We start from the raw sequence: 17,088 nt of genomic DNA on the forward strand, positions 1-17,088 counted from the left end.
CGTGATTCAACCTCGTGGCATGGGTTTCGCTTCAGGGTATAGCATGTCCTAGTCCCACTTCAAAACTTCCCGGTTCTATGCCTGTTCTTGGTTCAAAGCCTTGTATCAGTGTTGTTATTGTTTGTGGCGTTTTAAACTTAATCGACAGAGAACAAAGGTTTGTGAGCTCGGAGCAAACGTTTGTGCTTGTCTATGATTGCTTGTTATTTACCAATACAAATCTGGAGAGCTTGGGATCGAGACCGTTGGATCTTCTGTAGGTACCCACTTGGAAATGTTAAGCGCTTTACATGGATTTGGAAGGCTGAGTTCCTGTTGCTGGGTGATCGTAGCAGGCTTACGGATACAGGTACATGTAACAGTACCAAACTTGGCAGGTGATAACGAATACTGTTTATTCATCCAGAATCTAGAGATGTTGATGATTGTAGTTGAGTAGAATTAAAGTAGAATAGATGATACTATGCCTCCACCATTTAAGAAATGCGAGCAATTGACTATCATCCACTGTCGCCCACTATTAACATTTCCATCTCCATTCCATCTCCTAGTCAGTCACTGAAACAATGCGGGCCATATTGAAAGAGAGACTTTGTATCAGTGGCTGTACCTGCTTACCCGTGTCAGATGCAAATGTCCGAAAGAAGGCGTTGTCATGCCAACAGTACGACGTAATTTGTTTAGGTCGGCCAGCTTAGCTCTTTCCCCCACCAAATTTACATGCCCATACCCACACCCGCACTTACCGTACCTTGCACCATCAAAGCTCCGCTCGCTCCATTACTTACTTGTCTTGTCTTTGACTTTGTCCGTGTTACTACAACGTCTCAAGCAGAAAAAAAAAGGAGACAGAATTAAACATCATTCATTCTTTACTGGATTTTATCTGGAACGTTATTGTTTCTGTTTGTTTCTTATCCTCGAGACATTTTGTCGTGCGAGAAGAGACGACACTAAACCTACACCGACCATTGACTTTACACAGAACCAACGCCTCGTTGAACTCAGAGTTTCAACTACGACGCCATCAACATCAACGTTTGTTTGTTTCTACGTTCGTGGCTGCTCGACTATTACGCGATTCGGATCTTCTCTCAAGCGGCAGTGGCCGTAGAGTTGCAAAGTATCCTTCGCTTGACAGCTTCGGGATAGTTCAGCCAAGCTCGTATCGTCGCAAGCAACTACCCGTCAACCGCATTCCAGCCTCTCACTCACAATGGACCCGAATATGTCGCGCCCACCAGACTACAGCCTCCCGCCTTACGATGACGAGGACCTTCACCACACGCCTACCGGTTACAGTCCCGCTGCTGTGAGACTGTTGACATCCGAGGAGCACTACGACCCTCAACCTCAGACGTATGTACAACCTTCATCCCCCAGCCAGAATCACAACCAGATTCAGACACCCTCTACACGCCCTATTTCTCCTATTTCTCCTGCCTCTGCTTCACCTTCAAAGTCAACACCTTCTCCCCTCATGCCACCAGTAGAGGTCCCTCCCCCATTGTTTACTTCACCTTCGAATCTCAGCATGTCTTCAGAAGCAGGAGAACGGGCCCATAGGCCTGAACCTGATCGACAAGATGAGACTCAAATGACAGTGCACAATGAGGAACAAGAACAGCCTTCACCCAATCCTCCTTCATATTCACGCTCTGTGGTCGAATCCCAATCCCTGTTGCCAAACAGGCCAGTTGAGGGCGGCCCAGCTGCAAAGTTGCAGAACCAGAACAGAAACAGTATCCATGTCGCCTTCGCAGATTTACCTACGGATCTACCAGAGATTCCCGAGGGGATTAGCGAAAGACGCAGGGTCCACAAACAACATCAACACCTTGGCTTAGATGCCAACCCAACTGTTCCTCCTCGCCCCATCAGCCGCTTGAAGAACGCAGACTCACATGACAAAATTCCCAGTATCCGAAGTCCTCGAAACCTCCACTATCAGCCGAGCGTTCGGTCATCAAGATCTGGTTCCATCTTCGACGATGCCCCGTCATTGGGCCCCCCGGGAGGAGGATCTTACATGTCCTATGACTCGCGTGGCTATGATGCTCAGGATTATGGCTCTCCTCAGCGACCATGGACGCCTTCCTCTCGTATGTCTGACTTCACCAGATCCGATCTCTCGAGACCTCCCCCAAACCACGACATGTACGAGCCTTCCGATTTGAACGGAAGCCCTAGACCTGGAACACCTTCATCGAGATACGGCGGAAGTCCACGACGACCTCTTCCTCCCGCACCTCTTTTCCACAGCTCGAGACAGCCTGTTCCACCATTTGCTGACGACGCGACTGTTTCTATCCCCCTGCACGATCCTATGGACGACGATGTCTTCGGACCTGAATCCGACCTGAGCGACGCCCGACCCCATCCGGTTGACCGCAGCTCCTACCTTTCTGCGGAGTCCCAAGACACTCTACACGAAGGAGATCCCGATGATTGGGACAAGGTCGAGCACTATGGCCCTGCTCCAAGCGGTGCCCAGGAACGAAGAGGTGTTCGTGCTCCTCAGATGGCAAGGAAAGAGGTTCAGCTCATCAACGGTGAGCTGGTGTTGGAGTGTAAGATTCCGACAATTCTGTACAGTTTCTTGCCTCGACGAAGTGAGATCGAATTCACCCACATGCGTTATACCGCTGTCACTTGCGATCCCGATGATTTTGTCGAAAGAGGCTACACCCTACGACAAACCTTTGGCAAGACAGTTCGAGAGACCGAATTGTTCATCTGTGTCACCATGTACAACGAAGATGAGATCGGCTTCACTCGAACCATGCACGCCGTTATGAAGAACATCTCACACTTCTGCTCCCGTACGCGATCTCGTACTTGGGGTGAGAATGGATGGCAGAAAATCGTCGTCTGCATTGTTTCGGATGGTCGTGAAAAGATCAACCCCCGTACTCTGGACGCTCTCGCTGCTATGGGTGTCTATCAGCATGGTATCGCAAAGAACTTTGTCAACAACCGTGCTGTGCAGGCTCACGTTTACGAATACACCACTCAAGTCTCTCTCGACTCCGATCTCAAGTTCAAGGGTGCTGAGAAGGGAATTGTTCCTTGTCAGATGATTTTCTGTCTAAAGGAAAAGAACCAGCGTAAGCTCAACTCTCATCGTTGGTTCTTCAACGCTTTCGGCCAGGCTCTCAACCCTAATGTATGCATTTTGCTTGATGTTGGTACTCGTCCTAGTGGTACTTCGCTCTACCACTTGTGGAAGGCTTTCGATACCGACTCCAACGTCGCTGGCGCATGTGGAGAGATCAAGGCTATGAAGGGCAAGATGGGTCTCAACCTGCTTAATCCCCTTGTTGCATCTCAAAATTTTGAGTACAAAATGTCCAACATTCTTGACAAGCCCCTCGAGTCTGTCTTCGGCTACATTACCGTCCTGCCTGGTGCTCTTAGTGCCTACCGATACCACGCGCTCCAGAACGACGAGACTGGCCATGGCCCTCTCAGTCAATACTTCAAGGGTGAGACTCTGCACGGACAACATGCCGATGTTTTCACTGCCAATATGTATCTTGCGGAAGATCGTATCCTTTGTTGGGAGTTGGTTGCCAAACGTGGCGAGAGATGGGTTCTCAAGTATGTCAAGGGATGTACCGGTGAAACCGATGTGCCTGGTAAGTCAACTTCTATAAGTCAGCCCAAACTCTCTCACTAACAAACCTAGATACTGTTCCCGAATTCATCTCCCAGCGTCGTCGATGGCTCAACGGTGCCTTCTTTGCTGCCGTTTACTCGCTAGTCCACTTCAAGCAGATTTGGTTCACAGACCATACCTTTGCTCGCAAGATCCTCTTGCACGTGGAGTTTTTGTATCAGTTCATCCAGCTCTTTTTCACTTTCTTCTCCCTGGCCAACTTCTACCTCACCTTCTACTTCGTTGCAGGTGGTTTAACAGATCCGAAAATCGACCCATTCGGACATAACATCTCTACCATCATCTTCCACATCTTGCGGTACTCTTGTGTGCTCCTTATATCGACCCAGTTTATCCTCTCTCTTGGTAATCGACCTCAAGGATCTAGGAAACTGTATCTTGCCAGTATGATCATCTACAGTATCATCATGCTTTACACGACGTTCGCAACATTCTACATCATTATTCGCCAACTCACATCTAAAGACGATGAGATAGCGATGGGCGAGAACGTATTTACCAACATGATTGTCTCCATCTTATCAACGATCGGCATGTACTTCGTCATGTCCATCTTGTATCTGGATCCCTGGCATATGATCACATCTTCCGCACAGTACTTCATCCTTCTTCCCAGCTATATTTGCACACTACAAGTCTACGCCTTCTGCAATACTCACGATGTTACTTGGGGTACCAAGGGTGACAACGTCATGAAGACCGATCTTGGTGGTGCTGTGGGTAAGGGTGAGACCGTCGAGCTGGAGATGCCCAGCGAACAGCTCGATATCGACAGTGGATACGATGAAGCTCTGCGCAACCTCCGTGATCGCCTTGAAGTCCCCGAGCCTCCCCCAAGCGACTCTCAGCTGCAAGAAGATTACTACAAGAGTGTCCGAACTTATCTCGTACTCACATGGATGATCGGTAACGGTATCCTCGGTATGGCCGTCTCTGAGATCTACAGTGCCCGAGGTATTGGCGACAACTACTACCTGCGCTTCCTTCTCTGGTCTGTCGCCGCCCTCGCCGTCTTCCGTGCTATCGGTTCCACAACTTTTGCCATCCTCAACGTGATCAACATGATAGTCGAAGGCCGAGTCCGTCTGACTCTCAAGGCTCCCCGATGGATGGGTGGTTTGAAGGAGAGAGTCAACGACAAGATGAGCAGTGTGGGGAGCAACCTACGCAGTTGATGTTCGCCATCATCTTCATGTTTTGACTATTTGCGTTGTGCTTTTTTGTTATGCATTTAGAAAATGGGCATCTGCATTGGCGTAGGTTGGCGTATTGACACTATCCATCTGTATTGGAAATGATGGACTCTCAGCTATTAGTTGGGAATGTTACGATGTAGCAGATGAGTTTTTGAGAAAAAGGATATGATACCGGATATGACTGAGGAAACGAATGTTTTACATGCAAGGTTCTGCTTTGATGAATACCAAGTAATTCACTCCTGGAGACGAGGTTTATGTACATAGTAGGAGGAACGTCTATACCCCTGATTAAATGATTGAATATTAGAATAATCAAAGCAAGATCTCAAACAAAAATTATAATATGTGGGCAAATGTAATGTGAAGTCGAGATAATAAGTCTATGAAATTCAACAATCTAGATGATTCACGCAAAGACTTGCGAGTATTTCTACATGGAATAAAATGCGTTCCTATCAGTTGCGCCGGCCAAGTTAATACGACATCAAGCTATGCAAAAACAAGTAAAGCAATAAAAAGCAATGATATCAGTGTTTTTCATCCCAACATTGATCCTTCATTCTTTCTTCTTTTCCGTTCCAGTCCGTAATTTTCGTTTCAGTGTTTTTTGATCATTTATTCATCCTCTTCTTCCTCAGCGACCTGATGGAGGGTTAGTATATGTTATATAGGATGTATAAGGTTGGTTAGGACTTACGTTGTCGTGGAAGTTTTGGCCGTCGGTGGTGGCGACGATGACGCCGGAGCGGACACAGAAGTCACCGAATCGCTCACCCTCGTTACGCTCAAGAGCATAGCGCTTGAGGAGAGGCTTCATGATGTCGAGGATCTCATCCTCCTTGATGCTCTGGCGATATAGCTTGTTGAGGCGCTGGCCGTGGTAGCCACCACCCAGGTACATGTTGTAAGCACCGTACGCCTTACCGACGAAAGCAACCTCGGCCAACCAGGGACGAGCGCAACCGTTGGGACAACCGGTCATACGCATGACGATAGAATCCTGGCGCAGACCGTTCTCTTCGAGGCAGCCCTCGAGCTTGGAGATGAGGACGGGCAGGTATCGCTCGGACTCAGCCATGGCGAGACCACAGGTGGGGAAAGCGACACAAGCGGAGGAGCTGAGACGGAGGGCGGAGAACTGAACGTTATCGAGCTTGTACTTCTTCATAAGCTCCTTGACGGCGTCGAGGTCCTCGTCGGCGACGTTGCTGAGAATGAGATGCTGGTTACCGGTGAGACGGAACTCAGCCTCGCCCTTGAGGGACTTGGCGATCTCACGTAGACCAGTCTTCATCTGGAACTCGGGGGTATCCTCGATACGACCGTTCTCGATGAAGAAGGTGAAGTGGTTAAGACCATTCTCATCCTTCTGCCAGCCGAAGGTATCGACGTTGCTCTTGAACTCGAAGGGTCGCTCGTTCTCGAACTTCTTGCCCCAGAGCTCCTCGACCTTGCTGCGGAAGACAGGCACGGTCATGTCGTCAATGGTGTACTTGAGACGGGCGTGCTTTCGGTTCTTACGATCACCGTGGTCACGCTGGACGAGCATGATCTTCTCACAGACGATGTGGACATCCTCGGTCTTACAGAAGCCGAACATGCGACCGGTCTGGGGATATGTCTTCTTGTTGTTGTGAGTAGCACCCATACCACCACCAGCAAGAACGTTGAAACCAGCCAGGTTACCGTCCTCACCCTTGATGGCGATCAGACCAATGTCGTGAGCGTACACATCAGTGTCGTTGTGAGGAGGGATGGCGATGGTGATCTTGAACTTTCGGGGCAGGTAGGTAGGTCCATAAAGGGGCTCGAAGTCCTGAACAGCATCACCGGCAACCTGGGTCTTCTTGTTGTCGTCGTCGGTCAACCAGATCTCATGGTAGGCGCTGGTCGAGGGCAGGAGGTGGTCGCTGATGAGCTGAGAGCAAGCAAAAACCTCGCGGTGGTACTTGGACTGAGTAGGGAGCGAACTGCACATGACATTACGGTTCACGTCACCACAAGCAGCGATGGTGGTCATAAGAGCGCGGTTGATAGCCTGCATGGCGGGCTTAAGCTTGCTCTTGACAACACCATGGAACTGGAAGGTCTGTCGGGTGGTGAGCTTCATGGTCTCGTTACCAAGCTCGTTGGCAATGTCGTCCATCTGCACCCACTGCTTGGGAGTTGAGATACCACCGGGCAGTCGGCATCGGATCATGAAGGAGTAGGCGGGCTCGAGACCCTGGGCCTTTCGCTCGTCTCGGATATCACGGTCATCCTGCATGTATGTTCCGTGGAACTTGGTGAGCTGCTGGTCAGAGGCCGAGATAGCAAGAGTAGAGGGATCGTTAAGACCCTCAACAATGGTACCACGGAGGTAGTTGGAGGCCAGCTTGATGTCCTCGTTGGTGATTGGCGGGGGCTCCTCGGGAAGGCCATCGACCTTGTCCACTCCAAGAGCGGCCCAGAGCTTAGGCTCCCACTCCTGGTAACCAGTCTGGAAGCTGTCGGGGTCCTGGTCGTCACCGAGACCAATGTCGATCAGGTGCTTACCACCGAGGTTGGTCAGGACACGGTCAAGATCCTTAGCGGGCTTGTTGTAGTAGATCTTGTCCTCCTTTCGAGGCCAGTAGTGGCTGTCACCGAGACCGAAGATGGAGTAGTTGACAGCAGCGAGGTCAAGGTCGGTGTTGTCCTTGATAGCATCCCAGAAAGGCAGACCGTTCTGAGGGAACTCACCCTGACCAGCGGTAGAGGTAATGATGACGATGTTCTCCTCAGTGGGGAGGTCCTCAAGGGGGTAGTCCTCCATAGCCAGGACACTGGTCTTCAGGCCACGGGCGCGACCACGGCTAGCCAATCGCTTGGCAAGGGTAGTAGCGTTACCGTTGTCGGAAGCATACAGAATGGTCAAAGGAGCGCCCAGAAGACCCTCAAGAAGCTGGTTGTAAGCATCCTTGGCCTTTCGCTTTTGCTGAGCTCGAACCTCGCTTCCGAAGTCCTTGACAAGAGCGGCAGCGAACTTGGGCTCCTTGGCAGCCAACTGAGTAAGCTGGTTGTCACGGGCAAGGAACGTCTTGAGCTCCTGCTTGATGAGCTCGGAGTCAAGAGAGAAGTTGGGCTCGCCCTTCTTCTCGTTCTCGGGGTTCCATCGGTACAGAGGCCAGTATCCGGTGTCGACGGCCTTCTTGGTCTCCTGAAGAACAGTAAGAGGGGAGTCAGACTCGCCGAAGTAGGGGAGGTAGGCGAGGACAACGGAAGGACCCTCAAACTTGTCAGCCTCGAGAAGAGCTTGAAGAACCTGAGTGTATGAGCTGTAGACAGCGGTGGAAGCGACGTAGACGTTGCCGAAGTTCATAGCGTATAGACCAATGTCCTTCTTGCGGCGGTTAGCATCAGCGGCGGCTCGCTCCGAGTAAGGAGTAGAGTCGATGATGAGCATGTTGACGTTCTCGCCGGAGGCAAGGACGTGGTGAACACCAGAATTACCCAGATCGTAAGACCAGGCATCAGATCCAGTCAACCAGAGGGACTCCTTTCGGAAAAGACCCTTGGCAGAGAGGAGCTCAGCGGCCAGAGGAGAGCCGTCAGTCTCAAGTCTAGCGATGACATCGTCGGCAATCTCAGTCGACTTGGAGGTGTCATCGGCGTTCATGGCCCATCGTGCCAACCAGCTCTTGGGGGCCTCAGTGGTGAAGCTACCGCTGGTAGCAGCATCCTTGACCTGAGAAATAAACTGGCCACGACGCTGCTTGCGAGCCAAAAGAGAACCGAATCCGAACTCGGGGCTGGCAGAGACAGTGGATGAGAGGCCGGTAGTAGAAGACTTGATAGCATTGGCAACGTAAGCTCGCTTGCCGAAGAGCTGATCAAGGATCTTGGTGTAGGCAGTCTCGAGCTGAGGAGCCTGGAGATCGTAGCCGGTAGGCTCCTTCCAGGCCTCCTTCTTTCCAACCTCGAGGTTCTGGATAGGCTTCTCGGCAGTAAGGTTCTGGAGAACACCACGGAGAGCCTGGACCACAACGTCGGGGGCAATGTAGCCGAGCTGATGGCCAACAATAGCCTCAACGCCACCAGGACCACTCTTCACGGAAGTCAAGACATCAATGAGGAGGGGACCCCACTTAGTAGTCTTGCGGTGGATCTGCTCCAACACAGCGATGCGCTTGACTGATCGAGGAATGGCCTCAACAAGTTTAGAGCCGAGCCAAGGTCGGTACAGGCGAGGGGTAAGAATGGCTGTGTTGGCGAAAACCTCCTGTGAGTCGGCCTCATCGATTGCTTGCGCGAAAGCACCGGCATCAGAACCGAAGATGAAAAGGCAGTTCTCGGCGTTAGGGGGGCCAGAGTACTCGAAAGCGCTGTACTCCCGGCCAACGGATGTCTTAAGCTGGGCCCATATACGGCCAGCAGACTTGTAGATATCCTCAGAAGTGACCTGAGGAGGAGCAGACTCGACTGTGGTGGCAACCGATGAAGGCGCAACAGGAGTGCTAGACTCACTGTCCTGGCTGGACTTGACTGAAGTTCCAGTTGAGGGAGCCTTGGAGGCGTTGGCGCTGGGAGGCACGGTAAGGTTGCCACTCTCAGCAGCACCGTTCACGGCAGGCGTATCGTGGTCTGAAGAGACGGCAATGTGGCCATCATCGGCGTAGATACCGTTGTGAGAAGAGGGAGCAGAGCCAGCCTGGTATCGGCGAACACTGTCAATGTCGAGAACATCACGGACGACTGAAGCATCCTCAACGGCAATAGGCTTGTCATTTGCTGATGTGGAAGGAGCAAAGAAATGAACAACACCCTTGCCAGTTCGGATAGCAAGAGCATGAGCAGTCAGAGCCAAATCCTGGGCCTCCTGGAGGGTCTCAGACTGAACAAATGTGAATCCCGAGTTACGGATGGCGGTGATGACGGAGTAGTCGGGGAATGTTCGAGGCTGAAGAGAGACGTGAAGGACAACAGGGTAGTTGGCCAACTTGTATAGGTGTGACACGGATGGTAGGAGGATGTTGGATGTGGTGGTGACTGAGACGAGCTTGCCGGCTCGGATGGGGGTATATACTGAGAGAAGAGGATCGGTGTTGTGTCGTACGGGAACAATCTGAATTGAATTGTTAGTTTTGTTCGATATTGTAGTTCAGCTACCCAATTGCTCCTGATCAATCCGTATGTAGTTATTCATTGCTTCCATATACCCTTGCCCTCATTGGCTTATAGATGGTAGTAGTTCTGAAAACCCTCAAAAAAAGAGGCCGGAGATTTTTCGGAGAGCACTTGGGAGGGGTAAAATGCCGTAAATCAAAACTCACCTCAGGAACTGTATCAGCACTCTGAGCGACCAAGCTGCTGTCCTTGCGGCCTGCGTATCGGTTCAGGTGAGAGGAGAACTCGGAATCGGTGCCAATGGCGGGCTGGACGGAGACAATAACATCGCTGGAGAGGTAGGCAATTCGAGCCACTGGGGTTAAGAAATTAGCGATCCGATCGTATTGCGCAAACTCAATTTAGTGGTTTTGAGATTGCTGTTCAATCTGAGCCATGATCTCGCCCGTTGCGCCGGTTGAGATCGACCGCTTTGCAGAATGACAGGTTATATCTCCAACTCATGCAGCATCCCGGTACCACATCTGAAAATCCAACATGGGAATAAACTCACCGGCCTCCTCAGGAGTCTTGACCTGGTGCTGTGAAGCAGCGTCCATTGTGTCCCTTCTTCGTCTTCGACTTCGTCTCGCGGGGTATTATGATCGAGCTTCGTGCTGTTCTACAATGAACAGAGCAGACAAGCTGCTTTCTCTTCCACAAGAAGTATAAGAGGGTGGAGGAGAGAAAGAGAGATGAAGAGAAAGGAAAGAAATCTCAATGACTAGAACTCGCTCAAAGCGGGATCCGGGGCCTTGAGTGGTTTTCTTCCTTTTCTATAGATGGATGGGTATTAGAAAAAGGTTTCTTCCCTCTCGCTCAACGTCCAAAGGAAAGGAAAAGAAGTTTGTAAACTGGAGCGAGCAGAAGAAAGACACGCCCTTTTGCCTTTCTGGTCTTACTTAGAAGAACGCCCCTCGTCTGGTCGTTTTTGGATAGGATAGGTCCGTAGTCCGGTCCCTCGGCTTGGCTTGCGCTTTGCTCATTCGCACGTCTTATTTTTCTCCTCTCACTCGCCGATGCATTTTTTTCCCTTCCCCGCGCCATTACTAGTTAGCAGCCCAGCGAAAAGGCAGCGAATTCCATCCAAACGCAGCACAAATTGGCTTGTATGAATCCTCGCCCTCGATTGCGTGATCGATTAGCGGGATGCTATGCCCCGGACGGCGGGGCTCACTGCGTCCTGTCGACAGTTTGGGGTGTTACCTCAGGGTCGCGCCTTCCGCTGGAACCAGGGCCTGTGCATTACTCCGCGACCACCGATAACGAATGAGGAGCTCTGGATTTGCTTCAAGATGTTCTTTAATTGGTAGAAACTGAATTAGATAATGGTTTCAACCAATAAACTTCACCCCGCGAACACCGGCATTGGGCAGAAGATACATACAGGGGTCCGCATCGAGCAGGATCCACCCCGAGTTCCTGCTGAGGCATACTGTTGGGCCACCGACGGTCCGCGCAAGAATCACCAAAAATGATGAGAGATGCTGGCGTTGCAGCAGGTAACTCGAAACTGCATGACCTCTTTCTCCTCTTCTCCAAGACAAACCCCAAGACAGCTTACAATTCAACAGGGATGGCTCCGACTACCGGCCGGTGCCCGTTTATTCTCTCTCTTTGTCCCAATAGAAATGGACCCTGGAGTCTATGAGTATACCATTTCGACATTCGCATCTAAGACGGCGAGAATTGGTAATCTGCCTACCCCGTTCACGATGCTTCCTCCGGGTGGCCCATCGGAAAGATAAGACTCACACAAAAGCACAGACAAAGGGAATCAAGTACGGAAGATCCCCCGTCGCCTCCTCCGTAGGCGGGAGTGTCCGAAGACGGAGGCTAATTGTACCTGTATTGAGTGTTGGGCTTACTGATTGATTAACTGGTTGACTGTCATTGGCTGTTCCTTAAATGAATAGTCTTACCATATCACTATGGAGATGAACCAACACAATATTGTAAAAACACAAACTTGGTAGAGGTTGATATTGTTGTTCGGTTTAAATATCTACTAGAAGTATTACTGACTGCCATCGAGTGGCAGGTATTATCATTATGCCAAATTCCTATCCTGATGCACCAATTCATGATCCAGATCCCTCGTATACAAGAGAACTCGTTGCGTTTCAACGACCCACGATATCCCAACGTTCAATGACGAGATAGCATCATGTGCTCTCGCATCTTTGGACTCAGACCGGGATCGTCCTATCACGCAATTTTGCTTTCCAACTGGTTGTCGGCTCATCCGCTCACACCATCCGCAGCCGCCGTTCAGAGGATCCACAGCATGCCGCGTTTTCGCCGCACAAGCCGCACTTCCTCCGCGCCGGCCGAGTTCGTCGGCTTTGTGCCCGGTGTGAGCTTCTTTCTTGTTTCCATCTGGACTTCCGTGCATCACCTGTCTCCGTAATAAAACTCCGTCTATCGCTTGTTGGTCCATTTGTCGTGAAAATGAATCGCAAAACATCAACAATCGATGATAGCTTGCACCGCAAAATGTAAAAGGGCAGCACCAGCCCAACCGGTCTGGCCGCCAGTATTCATGTTCCAGGTTTCCGTATATATCTTTCAGGTTCATCCAACAGTCCGCGGCAGGTCCCACGTGTCAAACGATTTTCTAGACCTCGCCGGAGAGTGTACCCGCACCGGCGGGCTTGTTGGGTCCTCCCAGGCTGGGGGCCCATTCATCAGACTCTCGGGTGTCCAACCAGTAAGCTCGGCCACATGAAACCATCAAACGGCCAAGGCGTCCCCGGCGGCCCTCACCGTCAGGGAGATCCTCGGCGAAAGGACCCTCCTGATCATCAACGCCTGGTCCTTCTAGAATCATCAGCTGCATGTACTTCTGGAGCACCTGCTTTGCATAAGCCATGACGACGAAGCTGAAGTAGACGCGGATCAACGTCGCGCCAACAATCAGCAACATGCTCGCAGCCGTTTCCTGAGGAACGACCTTTCCATGCATGGCAGCCTCCTTGCGCAGACCCTGCATACCCTCAGCCACGAAATTTGGCAGATCCGTCTTCTTGGATTCGATTGTTTCGTTGAGTTGGGTAGAGAAGTACCAGTCTAGGCCGAAAGCCGCGGTGTATGCTCCGTTAATAACGGTATCGATGATGTAAAGCCACGCCAGGGCCAGGCACTCAAAGGGGCTTTGTCGTCGAACATGAGGAGTGAGGATCGCAAGTCCAACCAGAACAGCGATAGAGTAGACGTAAGTCGAGAGTTGGAGGAGAGATAGCTGATATCCAGTAAGGATGGCGAGAAGTCCGTAAACGCCGGTAATCTTGTTGAAGACGAGGGCCAAGGAGATAAGCTCGGTACCGGTCTGAAGGCTGGTGATACCAAAGAGGCTCTACAAACGGTTCCTGTTAGTATTTCATGACCACTTCACCCGCGTAATACGAAATCGAGTCAGTCGCGTGCTCCTTACCTTGGGCCGGGGAACCCGGAGAGATCGAGTAAGTCGAGACATGGCGGCGCGTATTTGACAAAGAAGATGTTTCGTTTCCTGAGCCTTCGAAGTTTCGATCTGTTGATGGCCTTCGTGAGTTGATAATGAGGCTCAAAAGGAAACGCGCAGGAGAACAACGAAATTACAGGGACGAAATATGATGCAACCAGGGTCTGTATCCAAGAAGTTTGCGCCCGAGACTGCCGGTGTAATCTTAAATCACGTGTACTCCTTTAAGAAAAGTCATGCTGAGTTGGAGCTCGTCAGCCAATCATAATGCTGACTCATGCTTGCTTCATCTTGGAGCTCTGGGCATTGACAGCAGCCATCACGTCACTGGTTGCAACCCCAAATGCGCCTCAGCAGGGCTGTTCGATCGTCAAGCCATCAATGACACTCTAAGAAGCGCTTGTGCTTGCCTATTTTAGGAGACTGATGTTCTGCAAGAGACAAAGCCTGCAGGGTCTCTTGACATTCTCCGGATCCCGTTTCGTTGGCCCGCTAATAGTAGTAAATTGTCGCACTTGATTCGCAAAACACGATAGGCCATCTTTCTGATCTGACAAGAGTTGAATTGGCTGAAAGAAGTCACTCACTCACATGTGATCGTTTTGTGCCTGCCCATTCGTGTACTGATTGATACCCTGACAGTTTGTTTTGCCGTGTTATTCTTCCAACTTTATTCACGGCCTACCCTTGGCAGAAGGGTTCGTCTGTTTTTACCATGAAGTGGCTTACACATCTCTCCACCAGAAAGTCAACTGCTCTGGTCGAGACCTTATCTTTCCCTCCTTCATCTTCTCTCAGGAACGTCAATACTAAAACACGAGTATCCCCTTCAATCTTTCCTTTTCCCCTTGGCGCTAGAAGCTTTTTAACGCATTTACCCTATACTTCTCGAAATCTCCCCACACCTCGTCATTTGCACCGCGGGGTCCTGCACATCCCACCAAGTCCAACACACATACGCAGCTGTAACCACAGCCAAGGTCTCAGCCATAGCAACAGGTGTAGTTCAAGAGCCATGTCTTCAGCAGCAAACCTAGTCGAGTCGGCCAAGAAGTTGGCTGCCTATCAGGCAGTCAATGACCACCTCGATGCCTCTTACAAGTTTGTTGGAATTGGCTCTGGTAGCACCGTCGTCTACGTTGTGGATGCCATTGTCAGCAAGGGACCCGAGTTTTACAATGGGATGACTTTTATCCCTACGGGAAGCCAGTCCAAGGGTCTCATTCGTGCTGCTGGTTTGAATCTTGTAAACTTGGACGAGAGGCCGATGGTCAATGGCCTTCCTGTTCCTCTTGACGTTGCCTTTGACGGCGCTGATGAGGTTGATGAGGATCTCAATCTTATCAAGGGTGGTGGTGCTTGTCTGTTCCAAGAGAAATTGGTTGCAATTGCTGCTAAAAAGTTCATTGCTGTAGCTGGTATGCACCAATTATTATTGTCTTATGATAAATTTAGAACAAACCACTGACGCACAGCAGATTACCGAAAGCAATCTCCCAGACTCTGTACCACATGGAAGACCATTCCTATCGAGGTTCTTCCGTTATCCGCACCTGACGTTTTGACACGTCTTCGAGCCATGGGCTCTCCCAGCCCTGCCATCCGTTCAGGCCTCCCTGCCAAAGCTGGAGAATGTGTAACAGACAACGGCATGTGGCTGATTGACGCGCCATTCTCCCCCTTGCTTCTCCCTAAGGATATCAATTCCGAGACCGAGGGTCGCGGAACAGATGGTGCCTGGGAAGTCAGTGCTCTGGCCGAGGAATTGGCCCGCACGCCTGGTATTGTTGAAATTGGTCTTTTCCACGGCTTCAATGGTAACGAGGCTGTCGAGCTGGGCAAGAAATACCAAGCGCAAAAGCCCATTGCGGCTTACTTCGGTCTCGCCAACGGCGAAGTGCAAGTACAGAACGCCGCCTAATTCAAAATGAGAGGGAATGTTTGCGGTAAATAAAATAACAACTTTTGGGATACCACAATTGGCCAGCAAAAGACGAAAGTACACTGTCGCAAGGACGATTGGGTCGCCGCATGTTCAGAAATCTTGGAATGTCACCCCTGATTTATATCGAGCGGTAGTATTAGAAGCGAAATGATTGACCAGCCTTAAACCAGTCGAACCAAGGCATTAAAGTGTCTTATATAACGATCGTAGGCTCGTAGCTGGTTGTATTATACAAGCTCCCGCACTAAAATCCGCACGCTATGCTTGATATCCTGTCAGATGCGCGACGTAGCAGGGTCTTTCGCGTTTCGAGCAAGGCCTGCGTTTCCCCAGATACTCCTGTACTCCATTTCTGATCCGGCGTATGGGTATTTAGCACGCGCATCCCTCCTGTGATTGCTGCGTGTTGTTCGTCTTGACGTCGATCACTAAGACGATGTGTTAGCTGGTAATAAAGTCTCGCGGGCGATATGCTTACTCTGGTTTGAAGCTTGCGCCGCAGCGTCGCTTCCCTCCATACCGGGCAGGGCCTGTGCTATCCTCTTGAACAGATTCTTGACATTGTGACCAAGTTTTGCGCTTGTCTCGACAAACATCAGGTTGTTCTTCTTGGCCTCCTCCTCGCCCTGCTGTGTGGTGACCTCTCGCTTGTCGTTCAAATCCGTCTTGTTTCCGACCAGCACAATAATAACATCGTTTCCTCGTTCGGCTCGTACATCATCAATCCACTTCTTGGTGTTTTGGAAAGACTTAGCGTCTGCAAAGAAGTACAGTGTTAGCACGATTCGTGCATAGCCACGATTGGAGGCGAGGGGGTTAATAGGTGGTGGGGTCAGCCCAAGGGGCACGTACTAGAGATATCATAGACAACGACAGCTACACTTGAATCACGGATATATGAGGGAATCAGACTTCGGAATCGTTCTTGTCCAGCGGTATCCCATAGCTGTAATCGCACGGTTCGGTCTTCGAGGTACATGGTCTAAGTGTCGTGTTAGTCTTGCGCCTGGGCCCGGCTATGACGGTACTGACCTTGGAGAGGAAATCAATGCCAATCGTCGCTTGGTACATGTTGTCGAAAGAGTCGTACATGAATCGTGTGATCAAAGATGTCTTGCCGACTGTTGGAATTGTTGTTAGTAATGGATTGTAGGGGTCCGTAATCGGTCATGGACGTACCACTCTGCTCTCCTAGAAACACCAACCTATTAAGCCATTAGCAAGTGAGATATAAATACAACTATTGGTATACACACTTGAACTTCTTCAAGGGGTTGTTGTAAGAGCCGCCAGCCTGCGCCATGTTTGCGGTTGTGTTGTCTTGTTCGGTGTCTCTTGCAAGGACGGTGTATGTGACAGCTGTCAAAGCTAAGAGGTATAGGTCGCTGAGAAGGATACAATCTTGTCGTTGCTATCAGAAGAGGAACCTGGTCTTGGCGACGCAGAAAAAGATAGAAGAACGGTGCGACCTTGAGAGTGGCAACTGGATTGTATAGGGATAAAGGCTAATTACCAGTTGGAATCTGGAGAAAGGAGCGTCTAGATCCTAGATTCGGCAGGAGCGTATGAGATGGAGGCCACCCTGAACAAGTTCAAGGAAGGTGCACGTGCCGATAAGAGCATATCTCCGTTTCCTGAACGGTGTCCCCAACAAGTCAAGCGTGACTGTCTCCGTATT

General features: G+C 50.6%; 5 protein-coding genes across 5 annotated transcripts; 2 read left to right on the plus strand and 3 right to left on the minus strand.

The window, feature by feature from the left end:
- The first annotated feature begins 753 nt into the window (after positions 1 to 753).
- B0J16DRAFT_333583 (chitin synthase class II) lies at positions 754 to 5,206 on the plus strand. Its single transcript, XM_046126845.1, has 3 exons — positions 754 to 1,359; positions 1,921 to 3,638; positions 3,689 to 5,206. Exons 1-3 carry the CDS (start codon positions 1,217 to 1,219, stop codon positions 4,852 to 4,854), a joined length of 3,027 nt encoding a protein of 1,008 aa, XP_045986607.1. The 5' UTR covers positions 754 to 1,216; the 3' UTR covers positions 4,855 to 5,206.
- A 15-nt stretch (positions 5,207 to 5,221) lies between these two features.
- On the minus strand, positions 5,222 to 10,855 carry B0J16DRAFT_411383 (uncharacterized protein). Its single transcript, XM_046133225.1, has 4 exons — positions 10,517 to 10,855; positions 10,170 to 10,318; positions 5,576 to 9,961; positions 5,222 to 5,520 (listed from the first exon to the last, which is right to left on the minus strand). The coding sequence occupies exons 1-4, from the start codon at positions 10,560 to 10,562 to the stop codon at positions 5,494 to 5,496; spliced, it is 4,608 nt and encodes a 1,535-aa protein (XP_045986608.1). The 5' UTR covers positions 10,563 to 10,855; the 3' UTR covers positions 5,222 to 5,493.
- A 1,764-nt stretch (positions 10,856 to 12,619) lies between these two features.
- B0J16DRAFT_380589 (Inositolphosphorylceramide synthase subunit Kei1-domain-containing protein) lies at positions 12,620 to 13,477 on the minus strand (the record flags this gene model as incomplete). Its single annotated transcript, XM_046131091.1, has 2 exons — positions 12,620 to 13,357; positions 13,436 to 13,477. The coding sequence occupies 2 exons, from the start codon at positions 13,475 to 13,477 to the stop codon at positions 12,620 to 12,622; spliced, it is 780 nt and encodes a 259-aa protein (XP_045986609.1).
- Positions 13,478 to 14,480: 1,003 nt separating this feature from the next.
- Positions 14,481 to 15,386, plus strand: B0J16DRAFT_380590 (ribose 5-phosphate isomerase A-domain-containing protein; the record flags this gene model as incomplete). Its single annotated transcript, XM_046131092.1, has 2 exons — positions 14,481 to 14,883; positions 14,944 to 15,386. 2 exons carry the CDS (start codon positions 14,481 to 14,483, stop codon positions 15,384 to 15,386), a joined length of 846 nt encoding a protein of 281 aa, XP_045986610.1.
- Positions 15,387 to 15,591: 205 nt separating this feature from the next.
- B0J16DRAFT_333591 (ras family-domain-containing protein) lies at positions 15,592 to 17,075 on the minus strand. The gene is made up of 6 exons (XM_046126846.1): positions 16,667 to 17,075; positions 16,590 to 16,615; positions 16,443 to 16,531; positions 16,263 to 16,392; positions 15,889 to 16,167; positions 15,592 to 15,838 (listed from the first exon to the last, which is right to left on the minus strand). The coding sequence occupies exons 1-6, from the start codon at positions 16,711 to 16,713 to the stop codon at positions 15,783 to 15,785; spliced, it is 627 nt and encodes a 208-aa protein (XP_045986611.1). The 5' UTR covers positions 16,714 to 17,075; the 3' UTR covers positions 15,592 to 15,782.
- Positions 17,076 to 17,088: the final 13 nt, after the last annotated feature.

This window comes from Fusarium flagelliforme, assembly GCF_020744385.1.
Source record: "Fusarium flagelliforme strain FIESC 12 MPI-CAGE-AA-0113 chromosome Unknown B0J16scaffold_2, whole genome shotgun sequence".
In the NCBI taxonomy this organism is placed as follows: Eukaryota; Fungi; Ascomycota; class Sordariomycetes; order Hypocreales; family Nectriaceae; genus Fusarium; species Fusarium flagelliforme.